At 49.3% G+C, this 13,871-nt stretch overlaps 1 protein-coding gene across 3 annotated transcripts in view; it reads left to right on the top strand.

Annotated features, from left to right (window-relative positions):
• Vps35l (VPS35 endosomal protein sorting factor like) overlaps window positions 1–13,871 on the top strand; it is a 109,576-nt gene that overhangs the window by 88,692 nt on the left and 7,013 nt on the right. For all 3 annotated transcript variants that reach the window (XM_052761151.1, XM_052761153.1, XM_052761152.1), the window contains 2 exons: window positions 151–290; window positions 11,873–12,038. In XM_052761151.1, the coding sequence (XP_052617111.1) occupies window positions 151–290; window positions 11,873–12,038 (306 nt within the window). The remainder of the gene's footprint in view (window positions 1–150; window positions 291–11,872; window positions 12,039–13,871) is intronic.

Here is a 13,871-nt window from a genome sequence, read left to right as displayed (position 1 = left end):
GAACCGTGAGCTGGAGGTCATACTGGATAAACTGAACCCTCAAGGTTGCCTGACTTCTGTGCGTCTCTCAGACTGACCCCGGCCAGTCTAAGGAAGAGCCCAGCCTTGAACTTTTCACAGTGCTCATCCTCTGACTTTTTTCTCTTACAGCTGATGCTTTTTTCAAAGCTGCCATCGGCCTCGTTCCGGAAGTCCCAAAGATGATAAGCATCGATGGGAAGCTGCGGCCATCGGAGCCCTTCCTCCTGGAGTTCCTCTGTAATTTCTTCTCTACTTTACTGATCGTGCCGGTATGTTGCCCAGGGTCCACAGGGGGTCTGTTTTCACCCTGCCTTAGTATCCTGAGGCCTGAAGGTGTAAGGCTCTGTTGACTGGCTCTGTCATTGTCAGTGTGGGCCACTGGGACAGAGTGCTTGAAGCCCAGCCGCTTCAGTAGCAGACGTGTGTTTCTCACAGATCTGAGGCTGAGTGTCTGAGGTCGGAGGCCAGCTTGGCTCTGCCAAGGGTCCTGTGCCCTCAGACAGCCCTCTTCTGGAGGTGAGACATGATCACATGGCAGAGAGTAAGAGCCGGGGTTGCCATCTGGTCCTTTGGGTAATTGATCTTCTGGGTAAATCTTCTGGTAATTGTTATCTCTTTCAGGCCCCATGTGTATTGGGCAGGGTTCTCAGGACCAAAAGAATGGATATGTACTACAAAGGGGATTTATTAGATGCGCTTGCACATATGGGTGCCCTGAAGAGACTGAGAACCTAGTAGCTGCTAGGCCCACACAGCTGGATTCCTCAGATGTCCCCAGTGTGGCACTAGAGACCTCGAAGAGTCTTGGAGAGCCTACTCTTCAGTCTGCATTGGAAGGCTCAGGAAGCCGAGCTCTGGTATCGTGGAAGGATGGCGGCAGCAGGGTAGATGTACTCACAGCAGAAGGCAGGCAGGCAGGCAAAAGAAGCACTGCCCTTCTCTAGGGCTGTCCGCCTGGACGAGGCTCTTCATCTCTGTTATCTTCCCAGGAATGCCCTTACAGACCAGGCATCTCTTTTTAAAAATATTCTATTTATGTGAATGTTTGCCAGCATGTGTCTGTGCACACATGTGTACGTGGTGCCCACAGAGGCCAGAAGAAGGTGTCAGATCCCCCGGAACTAGAGTTGTAGACAGTTGTGACCCACCGTATGGGTCCTCGGAAAGAGCAGCTAGTGCTCTTAACCACTGAGACAGCTCTCCATTCCCAACCAAGTGTGTCTTTTAGCTGATTCAAGGTCCAGTCGAGTTGACCACCAAACTTAACCACTGCAGCATCTAATTGGGGTTGGGGCTTCAGCTTGTGTATCTGGGGGTGGGGGCGGGCACCAACACTCAGGGCACTGCACTCTGCACTGCCGGGGCAAGGGCTCCGAGGCCTTGGACCATGATGGCGAGAGTGGGAGGAGCCAGCTCTTCCTCCTCCTGGCTCTGCAGGTCCAGCAGTTACCTATGTGTGTGTCCTATCCATGAAATGAGTGTGGTCTTTGTGCCAGTTCCCTGCTATTTGAGGATTGAGTGAGGGCACAGAATGTAGCCACAGAGTGGCTCTTGGGTGGCAGGGCTCTTTGGAACAGTAAACCGTAGAAACGGCTCCTTGGAGCTCTGGGAGATAGATGAACAGTCATTCTTGGGCTCGAAGGACCTGGGGCCCTTTGGGAGATCCTGCAGTAGGGATTCCTGGAGGCTTCCCGTCGCTGGGGTTCTCAGCCCCCGTCTTTCACTTGGAGCCCACCTGCTTCCTGACATGAGTTTGGATGAAGAAAACAAAACGGCATCTTTGTTTTCCCAAGTGTCTTCTGATACATTTCCCTCTCACCTGATTGTGAGCTGTGTGCACAGAGCCTCAGCGGCCATGACAATAGCTGGGGCTTGTCGCCAAGAGTCATGAGCAGGCAACAGAATAGAATAGAGTGTTCTATGGTTACAGCTCAAAAGCTCTTTCTTTTTCTTTTCTGTTTTGTTCTCTCTCCACCTCTCCCTTCTCCACAAAGCACCATGGTAACTCCCCCGCAAAGAGTGCATAGGTTTTGACCAAAGCTTTGGGAAAATAGCCACACAACTGCATTGGTGTGATCAAGTTCCCTTGAAGTCTGGGCTATCTTATTTGCTGGCTTATAAATAACAGCCCCGGGAATCCATAGGCTTTGCCTGGCTGCCACAGGGAAGGGGCACAAAATAGGACCGGTCAGCTGGTGTGGTGGCATTCCCCTGTACTCTCAGCACTAGGAAGCCTGGGCAGGGTGACTCTGAGTGTCAGGCAAGACCCTATCTCAAAACCTCTGGAAAAACAAAAACAAAAACTGCAAGCCGAATATCAAAACAATACCCCCAAACTCTTTAGATGACAGCACACCAAGGTTGCCTTGTTAAACAGACTCTCCTAGAGTTCACCCTTGGAGCATCTCCCAGTAAATTGAAACTGGCTCTCTGGAGGTCACTGCCCTGAGCGGTTCAGGAGGGAGCGCTCCCAGGACCAGACTTGGAGAACTGTGAGTTTGGACTATGCAAGTGACTCAGCACTTGTTGGGTTCCAGGTTTCTTTGGGGGTGATGAACATTCTTTAGTCGATTGTGATGACAGCCACAGTCACTGAATTGTGTGTCCTGAATGGGTGTATTGTGCCCTGTGTGGATTATGTATCTCCATCAAGCTGAGAAAACAAAAAATGTCTCAGCAGTGGCCTCTCTCTGTTCAGGTTCCAAGTTCTCAGAGGGGAATCGGGAGGCCCAGCCGCAGACCTGCTCTGGGTGGGGCTTTTGTTGTCTTTTAGAGGTAGGCAGCAGCCTGGTGAGGAGCAGAGGGTCACGTGGCAGAGCTGCAGGGGCTCCTGGAGTCCCTTATTTGGACGCTTGGTCTCAGGGCTCTCTGTGTGACCTGGTTATTCGTCATGGAAGGGGACCAGAGGAGAAACCCAAGTTCCCAGTGAAGCCGTTGATGTTGGTTGTTGCTTGGTGGTGAATTGGGATGCTTTACCGGCTGCACGTCGGCTTCCCTGTGCTCTCTGAAAGTCTTCTCCTCAGTGTCACACACTTGGGTTCAGTCCTGACCTGGTGACCTCATAGCTCTGGGGCCTAGGAGATGATTTTTAAATTCCTCCAAGTCTCACCTGTCATCTTTCAAACTTATCATCGAAATGCCTCCCTTGCAGGACTGCTGTGGGGGTTGAATGGACTCATAGCTCTGAAAGCATGTTGTAAACCAGAGCCTCCTTCCCTGGGGTTACAAGTTGGTGACCAGAGGGTGGAATCCAGCCTGCAGTCACACTTGCTTCCCATGGGACGATGGAAAGCACTTGGAATGAGTTTTCCACATTGAAAAATTGATTCTTCCAGGAGAAGAAACCTGTGGTTCTCCTGGAAGAATCAGCTCCTGCATTCAGGCTGGTATTCCATGACCTGTTCAGGTAGCTACAGTTGGAGAACAGCTGCCCCAAGCACACAGGGTGTGCATCTTCCTCAGCTTCCCTGGGCATCAGTAGACACATTTCAAAACTCATTCCAGATGCCAGCCCGGCACACAGGCATCAAGAGAGCACCTTTTGCTCTGAGTAGGACTTTGTTGCTTTTCCTGGTGTCAAAGACTGCACTTTGGTGGGATCCAATCATAATCGTGCAATGAAGAGTAACTGCAGTTTGGGGTTGGGGACATGAATCTGGAGGTCAGAGGTCAACATGGGTATCTTCCTTGTTTCTCTACCTCAGTTCTTGGGACAAGGTCTCTCAGTAAACCTGAAACTCACCAATTAGAATAGAATGGTTGACCAACAAGCCCAAATCTGCCTCTCCTTCCCAGCGCTGTGGGCATAGACAGGTGCAGGTACCCATCTGCCCCTGGGTTTTCAGTGGCTGTTGGTGATGTAACTCAGCACCTCATGCTTGCGTAACATACCTATATTGAGCCATCTCCCAATTTTGACCCCAGGAACATGCATTTATTGGGTGTCCCACCAAAACCCTTTACCAACACTTATATAGCCTCAAGAGTCCTCCCTGAACCCTGTAAAGTAGGAATCCATGAATCTGTTTCACTTACAGACACCTAGAACTGAAAAGACTGTGTCTGGGGCTGTGTAGGTAGTTGGTAACAGAGCTGGGATTTGAACCTGGATTCATCTCCCCTAGGGTCCTTCAGACATGAAGTCTATCATCGGCTTTCTTTGCTCAGGGCCATTGGGTTAGCAGCTTTTTATCCCTCCTCAGGAGAGGTAGCATCAGGACAGAAGCACCTCGCACCTTATTTCACATTCTGTTTTCAGTTGCCAGTATCCAACCTCTGTCAAAAAATATTGAATAGAAAGCTCCAGAAACTCATACATTTTCAACTGTGTGCCATTCTGCACAGTGAGATGAGGTGTCACCCCATCTGGGATGTGAGTCTTCATTTGTGCAGTGGGTCCACCCTGTGTGTGCTACCTGATGTATCCAGCTCAGGTCGCTTGCCAGTCTGTGAGTGTACTGCTTTTGCCTCAGTGCCCAGAGCACAGGAATAGTGATGCTTCTGTTCGGATCTGCCAAAGGGAAACCCTGGAGTGGATCCTTTCTGTGAAAAGGTAGAAGTTCTCAGCTTCATTAGAAAAGAAAAGCATCTTATCTTTTGTTACAGTGCGCTGTTAAATTTATTCCGACTTACACAAGGAGTCGTTGTTAGTCTCTTAATGTGAAGGTTGCATTTAATTGTCAACTTGACATGATCTAGAATCATCCAGAAGGGATTGTCTAGATCAGATTGGCCTGTGGACATGTCTGGGGGGATTAATTACCTTAGTCAAGGTGGGAAGATCCAACCATTGTGCAGCACTGTTTCTGTATGTAGCAAGGGATCCTGGACTTGGAAGAGTGGAGAGCCTCGGCTGAGCACTAGTGTACATTGATGCAACGCTCTCTGCTCTTGGCTGTGGATGTGATGGGAACAGCTGCTTCATGTTCCTGCTGCCTTGACTTCCCCACAGTGATGTGCTGGACTTGTAGCCACAAAGCCCGTTATCCCTGAAGTTGTTCTTGTCAGGGCGTTTCTATGGCAGCAACAGGAAAGGAGCTAAGAAAATTACAGTGTCTACATTAAACTTTCTCAGGGGTGTGTATGTGGAAGGAAAAGTAGTATCTCTAGGGTTAGGTACTTGTGTGGTTTCTGGCGTGACTGGAGTCTGGCCTCTGAGGATTAAGAGGGACTTCTGAACTGATGGGCTCTTCAGGTGAGCAAGGAAGTTCCATCTGAGTAGCCATGACCAAGAGGCGGTCAGATGAGCCACACCTGAGCCACGACACCATGCTTGGATTTTGCATGAAAACAACCTCCTTCCTATTTATTTACCTTGTTCAGATTGGTTCCCTTTCATGTCACAGGTTTGTGTGTGTGTGGGTGTGGGTAGGTGGGTGACTTTTATTCCTTTAGAGTTTTGTTTCACTGTGACAGTAACAGAAGCTCTACTCCTGAACAGGCTTTCAGAAGGACTGCACAGAGTCACTGACCTTACATCAAATGGTGTCCAGTAGATCTGGGGAGTGTTTTGTTTACTTAACTGGGAATTTATGCTTGTTGGTCCCTACCTCCCCATTCTCTACCCTCTGCAACAGCCATGCACCCTGCAGCCATTAATTAAATGGTTTTACATTTCTAAGTGGACTAGGGCAATGTTTATACTTGTGACTGGTCTATTTCACTTAGCATGAGTTTCCATGCTTCCTCCATTTTGTCACATACTACAGGCTTTACTGTTTAAGGCTCCACAGTCTCCCACTGTATGCATAGACTCTTTTCTGTGCATACATCTGTGGAAATAGTAGGTGGTTCCCACACCTTGGCCATTATAACAGTGCCGCCATAGACACAGGTATGCTGGTATCCCCTCCAGAACCTGGACAGGTACCCAGACAGTACAGATAGATCTTGTGGTACCTATAGCAAGCCGCGTGACTGAGGGCACTCAGGGGTCCCAATATTATATGGGGCTCAGGAGGAAGAGTTGAGTTGTTCAGGGGTATTGAGTGGGTGGCTCTCTGTTTTGATTGATAGGCTTGGATTATGTAAGCATTTGCTCATGTGCATGTCCCTTCCCAGAATGCATCATATTTTAGTCATATGCATACTTGATAGGCATGGGCAAAAGAGAGCAAATAGAAGATTTTTTCCTAAAAGTTCACATAGGGGACTGAGTTTGTCTTACTTTGCATGCAACAAAACAAGTTTGGCTTGATTGGCCCTCTACCCTCCATCCCTGATAGAAACTGTTCACAAAAGGGAGAGTTTTTGATGGTTTCCAGGGGAGAAGAGATTTATTTCATTGTTTGGAGTGAGGTGTATATGCAGATTGGCAGGTGTGGGGATGTCCTAGGTTGCCAACAGGTTGGTAAGTGCGTTGTTAGGAGAGGGGTGTGTGCATAGTCCAAGCCAAGTGGAGTCCCAGGTTGCTAAGCTAATCCCTATGCCTCACTATTGTCTATAGAAGCTTTCTCCATGTAGTGGAACAGACAGTCACATTTAGCAACCTTCGGTGGGATAAAAATAAATAGAACTGATACACCAGGCTCAGTGTCAAGGTTCCAGAGCCCTGATTTTGTGTCGGGATTTATGGGAACGAGAATGTTAGGATCTTGTTCTCTGGCCCTGTCACTGAGGCTGCAGTGGGGAGATATGTTTTCTTGTCTTTTTCTCATTAAAAGCAGTTATAGGGCTGGAGAGATGGCTCAGTGGTTAAGAGCACTGACTGCTCTTCCAGAGGTCCTGAGTTCAATTCCCAGCAACCACATGGTGGCTCACAACCACCTGCAATTAGATCTGGTGCCCTCTTCTGGCCTGCAAAGACACATGCAGGCAGAACACTGTATACATAATAAATAAAATAAATCTTTTTTAAAAAAAAGAAAAAGCAGCTATAGAGATAGCAAGACATCCACATCCCACTTCTCCCTTTCCGTCCTCCTGGTCCATAAGTCTCTGCTAATCTGGGAGTTGAGGAAGTGCCCCCTACAGAGGAAGTCAGGCTTACTGTTAAACATAACCAACTCCATCTGTAAGAAGCACCGAGCACTGGGGGTTGGGTAATTTTGTGGTTTTAGGCATTGTGGGGATAAAGGAGTCACCAAGGAGGACTTCAGGTCACTGCCGGTTGGCTTTGTGGAGATGGTGGGAGGTTCCACCTGAAAAACAAAGGCCAGAATGAGAAGCCCCACCCCAGAAGGTACGGTTTCAGCTGAGATTGGAAGGAAAATGAGCACTTGGTGCTAGAGAGAGGAGAGGGGCGGAGAGGGTGTCATGGCAGGGAGCACAGTGTGAGTGAAGGCCTGAGGTAGGATGGGGGTGCTGTGCACACCGGAGGGTCTGGAAGAGAGCAGCTGGGACTCATGAGGCTGTGCCAAAGCTGCCTGGGAAGTGAGGAGACACTGGCACCTGAGATGCCGGCCTGGAATCCGCTAGGGGTCTGTCTCTCCTCTGTCTCTCCTTCCCACCCCAGAGGCCCTTCCTTCCTTCCTGCTCTGCTTCCAGCCCATTGGTGATCTGGCTCCTTTGCACCCAGCCCTTACTGTTCATTTGATCATACACTCCTCTTCTGATGAACCAGCCAACAAACAGTTCATAAATATGCACTGGAAACATTGAACCGAAGTGGACAGTGAGACACAGAGAGGTGAAAGGTCGTCAGCCGGTGAGTGACCCTGCCAGGACTCAGAGATGTGCTGCTGCCTCCAGCTCAGCCTCCCGCAGAAGCCCAGCAATCACTTCTCAACTATTCCTTCTCCCAGGGAGTGTGATGAAGTGGGGATTCCTGAGAGCAGGCACTTCAGAGGGACAGTGTCAGGCCTTTTATTGGGTCAGGGAAAGGAAGGACTCACTTCCTTCTGGCTCCCTCATGGAAACTACCTCATTGCCATTGAGTTGCCCCATCTAGGAGGGAGCCTGGCCAAGGACACCGGGGATCTTCCCACTGGAATACCATCTCATCCTAACACCTCTTTCTTCTCCTAAAAATGCGCAGCCTGGGGGAGATGGTGCAGTGGATAATAGCTCTTGCTTAGCAAGCATGAGAACCTAACCCTGATTTCCCAGCATCCATGTAAAAAAGCAGACATGGCTGTGTATGCCTGTAATCCCAGAGTGGGGAGTGGAGACAGGCTCTCTGGTCCACCAGTCAGCCAAAACAGGCAACTTTTCGAGAGCCATTCTTGAAGCAGTGTTAAGTCAGAGAACAATATAAAAGACACCCATCCTGCTCTGGCCTCTGCATGCCCAAGTACAGGTGTGCACACCTGCACACCCTCATGTATGCCTTGTAACATGTACAGACACGGCTGTGTGGTGGGGGAAGAAGAAAGAGAAGGAGAACAAATAATTAAAAATCTGTGTGTGGACTGGGGTTTCAGTTACGTTTTTAGAGTGCTTGCTTAGCATGCATAAAGCCCTGGGTTCAGTCACCCGGGCTGCGTAAAATTAGGTGGTACATGCCTGTAATCTGGAAAGTGAAGGCTGGAGGATCAAGAGTTCAAGGTCCTCCTCTGCTTTATAGTGAGTTCAAAACCATGAAACCCTGTCTCAGAAAGGGGCAGGGGGCTGAAGGGCAGAGATAGGCAGATTCTGGAGCTCACTGGCCAGCCAGTCTGGCCAAATTGGTGAGCTCAAGAGTTAGTGAAAGACCCTGTTTCAAAAAAACAAGGTGGAGAATGGCCAAGGAAGACACTTGATACTGACTGCTGGTCTCCATACGTATATGCATTAGCACACATTTATGTTCACACAGAATACATACACCACACACACACACACAAACAACGAAATTATGTATATCCATTAGCACATTTTGGTGCACACACAGAATATACACACACACTGACACAAAACAGCAAAACTTCTAGTTTAATATTAAGCACAAACTGAAACCATTGTATGAGCTCAGTTGTTGGTGCAGTGCTTGCTTGAATAGCATGCACAACTGCCCGGGGTCTGTCCCCAGCACCACAGAAAACCTGATGCAGTGCTACATGCGTGTAATTCCGGCCCTCGAGAAGTAGAGGCAGGAGGACCAGAAGGCCAGAGTCATCCTTAGCTGTACAGCCAGTTTAAGGCCAGACTGAGATACGTGAGGCATTGTCTCAAAAAGAAAAATAATCCACCTATACTTGGCTTCAGCTATTGAACCATCCTCAAATATTAAAAAAAAAAAAGTTGTAGTCACTGAAACACAGAAAGTACATGGAATTCTTGTACAGCACCATGGGCATAATCTGTCACCTCTTTGGTTCTGAGCAGCCCACAGAAGTGCTCACCCTAAGCCATTCCCCGAATTCCGTTGCCTATGGCCCCACTTCTCTGAAAGTGTGTTCATTGGTCTCCCACAGGGTGGGGACATTAGTGTTGAAATGAAGTTGCTGGAACACTCAGACTGTGGTCTGTTCCCAAGGCAGATTCTTAAATTTAAAAAAAAAATGTATTTTAGTATCCACGTAGCTGAACAAAATAGCCTAGTTAGAAACAGCTGCAAGCAGAGGAAGGCAGTGGTGAGCTGCCAGCTGGGACCGACTCACAGGCAGCCTCGCCTGGGTGGGTCAGATGTGCGCAGCTCACATTGTTGGGATGTTTGAGCATCATGCATCCTCTTTCTTGCTGATACAGTAGGAACAGTTCCCATAGATAGGAATGGCTCGTCTACATCTCAGGCTTCTCTGCCCAAATCTCACCCCTAGGCAATGTCACTGCAAATGCTTTCCCAGTAGATCAGGCCGCTCCTGGCTGCAGCATTTGAAGCCCTGTGCCTGTGCTCTAAGTAGCCGCTCCATGCACATCTTCCTCCTGTGCACATAGACATAGCCAGTTTGTCCAAAGCGGGGAGCTAACAGGAGACAGACTGCCAGGCCTCTGCTCTTGGGTCCCCCGTGCTGGAAGTATAAGCTGAAGCCGCCGCTCACCCCATGTCCTGTCCTATTGGTGTGATGGGGCCGGTGCTGGTGGGCTGAAGGCGCTGCTCCTCCTTCCAGGACCAGTTTTGTAGCTTCCTCAGTGCCTGGCACATGGAAAGTGTCAACAAAGGCGATTCACTCAACAGGATCCCTGTGGGGTCTACCATATGCCAATTGCTCTCCCAGAGCTGGGGCCAGGGCACATGTTCACACTTGGGCATACCAGTGTGTATTCCTGGAGGCACCATCCGCAGAATTCAGCCAATTGTGATAGTAAATGCTGAAGAGGCAGAGGCAGGAGGATATGAGTTAAAGCCAGTCTGAGCTATACCTAGAGCTGGGAAGATGGCCCAGTGAGTAAAGTGCTTTTCACATAAGCATGTGGACCTAGGTCCCGATCCCCAGCAGCCACATAAAAAGCCAGGCATGGTGGCAGGCTTGTGATCCTAGTACTGGAAAAATAGAGATAGGAAGGTCCCTGGGGCTTGCTGGCCACTCAGTCTAGCCAGTTGGTGAGCTCTAGGTTCAGTAAGAGCCTGTCTCAACAGAACATAGAGAGTAAAGAAGGCAGCAAAGTTTAACACCTGGCTTCCATGTGCCCATGTACCACATTCACAAGCATCCACTTACATGCATACCCACCTATGTACACACAAACACAGACCCCTGCCCACCCCTATCCCCCCCCAAAAAATCTGAACAAATGAAAATCAGAATCCGGTCTGCTAGTGAGTAGATCTGACAGTGTGTGGCAGACACAGGTGCAGTAGATGTAGTACCTGTCTTTTGCAGGACAGATGGAGGCCACAATATGTGACTGGGCAGTTCTCTGAAGCAATAAGATGTTTTTGGATGGCAAGATGTGCTCAGCGGGGGCGGGGGGGGGGGGGGGGAGGAGACAGGAAGCTGGTGGCCCAGGCTTGTATCACATCTACTTGAGAGGCAAGCATCATAAGATCAAGGCCAGCCTCAGCAATGGAGTGGGGCTGTCTTAAGAAATACAACAAGCACCGGCTCCTTCTTCTCTTAACCTGCTGGAGTGTGTCCTGCTAGGATCCAGTACCGTGCCTGGCCTACAAGTAGGAGAGGTGTTGGCCGGGCGGTGGTGGCGCACGCCTTTAATCCCAGCACTGGGGAGGCAGAGGCAGGTGGATCTCTGTGAGTTCGAGGCCAGCCTGGTCTCCAAAGCGAGTACCAGGAAAGGCGCAAAGCTACACAGAGAAATCCTGTCTTGAAAAAAAAACAAAAAATAAAAAAATAAAAATTAAAAAATAAATAAATAAAAAACAAATAAAAATAAAAAGTAGGAGAGGTGTGGCTGGACCCAGTGAGCAGAGATTGTGTGTGAGGGTTGGTGGGGTCAGCTGGGCATTTATCTCCTGCGAGTAAGGACTCTGGGCAGTATCAGCAGGAGAGCCACTTTGGGAATGGAATGGAAACCACCCACCTTTTTGCACTGCACCCCCTTTTTTTTTGGAAAGAGTCTGTGTATTGTCTGAGAAACACACTTTCCTCTAAGCTGGAATGGTCTCTTGGGTTTTCTTTCTCATAGAAGGAGTCCAGATCAACCCTTGCTGTTGGTGCGGATCCTTGGGGGTGGGGCTGTATTTAAAGTCAGGGCAGTGGCTTCTGTAACGTCATCTGCTGAGGACCCACAGTCTTCCTTCTGTAATTAGACAAATGTAACTTGCTTCCACCATCGTGCGTGGGAAATAAAGGAGTGATAGTGGAAACACGGGCCATTGAGCTGACGGGTGATGGCCAGTTGTTCTTTGGACCCCAAAGGGAGGCTGTCCTGTCTCTCTCCCCATGCTGTTTGCCTCGGCTCCTGAGTGGCCCTTCCCTTATGAAGCAGCAGGCCGTTAATCTCAACAGCTGCCTAAGGGAAGCACTGGGTTAGTGGGGGCTTTAACTGTTCTGCTTCGTATCTGGGCTTATCTGTCATCGTTTTTCTCCACCAGGATCATCCAGAACACGGAGTCCTGTTTCTGGTTCGAGAACTTCTCAATGTGATCCAGGACTACACCTGGGAGGACAGTAGTGATGACAAAATGCGAATCTACACCTCTGTCCTGCACCTGCTGTCTGCCATGAGCCAGGACACCTATCTTTACCACATAGACAAAGGTAGCAGCATGCCAACCAGCAGCCCTCAGCATGCCCCCATTTCACCGTCTCTTCTTGGTGTTTGTGTGCACGTGGGTTGTGTGTACATATTTGTGTGTGTGCATGTGGAGGCCGAGCTTGGCTCTGGGTGTCTTCCTTAATCATTCTTCACCTTATTTGTGTGAGACAGGGTCTCTCATAGAATCTGGAGCTCACCAGTCTAGTTAATCAGGGTGGCTAATGAGCTCCAAAGATTTGCCAGTCTCTGCAAGCCCACCACACCCCTGCAATGCTGGGGTTAAGGCACATGCTCCCATGTCCAGGTTTTACATGGGAGCTTGGTATATGTGGTGGTTTGAATAGGAATGGCTCCATAGATTCCTGTGTCTGAATGCTTGGCCATAGGGAGTGGCACTATTAGGAGGTGTGGCCTTGTTGGAGTAGGTGTGGCCTTGTTGGAGGAAATGTGTCTCTGTGGGGGTAAGCTTTGAGGTCTCAGATGCTCAAGCTAGGCGTAGTATGTCTCAGTCTCTTCCTACGGCTTACAGATCAAGATGTAGAACTCGCAGCTACATCTCCAGCACCATGTCTGCCTGAATGCCCCATCCTTCCCGCCATGACCATAAGAGAGAGAACCTCTGAAGTGTAAACCAGCCCAAATGAAATGTTTTCCTTTATGAGAGCTGCCGTGGTCATGGAGTCTCTTCACAGCAATAAAACCCTAAGACAGTCTACAAACCTAGCTCCTCATGTTAGTGCAACAAGCACTTTACCCACTGGACTATATCTCTAGCCACTCGGGGTCTCATGTAGTCTGGCCTCAAACTCACTTTGTAGCTAGAGATGACCTTGAGCCTTTTTGTTCTTACTCTGTGTAGCTGTGACTGACTCTGTGTCCCTTGACCCTGAACTCTTGATAGCCCCCCTCTATAAGCAGAGTGCTAGGATTGCAGGTATGTTAATGGAGTGCTGGAGATTGAACCCAGGTTTCACACATGCTAGGCAAGCCCTCTATTAGCTGAGCTACATCTTAGCCCAAGAGTCTGTATTCCCGAGCCACTTCCTACCCCCAACTTAGACTCCCCAGGAAGAGGCCTGGTGATTTGTAGGATCAGTTTTTGTGGTGCTGGAAATGGAACCCAGGGCCTTCTATGTGCTAGGCAAGCTCTGGGCCATCAGCCATCTGTGTGTGTGTGTGTGTGTGTGTGTGTGTGACAAGTACCTGAAGTCATTTTGACCATGTGCTGGGGTTGCAGAAGCACCCTTGGTTCAGTGGTTGAATACATAGTAGATGAGTGTCATCACAGACTGTCCTCACCCCAGTCCGGGTGGGCCTTGGCGTAGAGTTCTGCTCCCTAAGCTTTAGGAGCCTGCAAGCCCTCACAGTTGTGATGCTGGAGGAAGGAGGCAGTCTTGTTCTCCCATCTGCTACAGTCTGTTCTTGGTGGTACTGGTTTGACAGCAGCCGCCCCGTGTCCCCCCAACACCTTTTCTTTATGTTTTTCTAATTAAACCCACAGAGCCTCAGATTGATTGCATAATCTCACCTGATCCCAGATAGGCAGGAGGATTGGAAGTAGGTCATCCTCAGCTGCATTAAGTGTTTGGGGCCCAGCCTGGGCTACATAAAGAACCCATCTTAAACCAACAAACCCCGTATTTAGGATCCCATGACCTTGCACTGTCCCACCCAAGTGCTCACTCCTGCCATGGCCTATTTGCTTGGCTGTGTAGATGGGCCAGGTCAACCTTGTCCCCCAGTGGGTCCTCAGATCCTAGCCTAGAACCTAGTGCAGAGCTGACCTCATTCAGTAGCTGCTGTTGTAAAAATTATTTCCCTGGGGAGAAGTATAC

This window comes from Peromyscus californicus, unplaced genomic scaffold (assembly GCF_007827085.1).
Source record: "Peromyscus californicus insignis strain IS unplaced genomic scaffold, ASM782708v3 Scaffold_4__1_contigs__length_199733344, whole genome shotgun sequence".
Classification (NCBI taxonomy): domain Eukaryota; kingdom Metazoa; phylum Chordata; class Mammalia; order Rodentia; family Cricetidae; genus Peromyscus; species Peromyscus californicus.
This window is presented reverse-complemented; position numbering and strand designations above follow the sequence as displayed.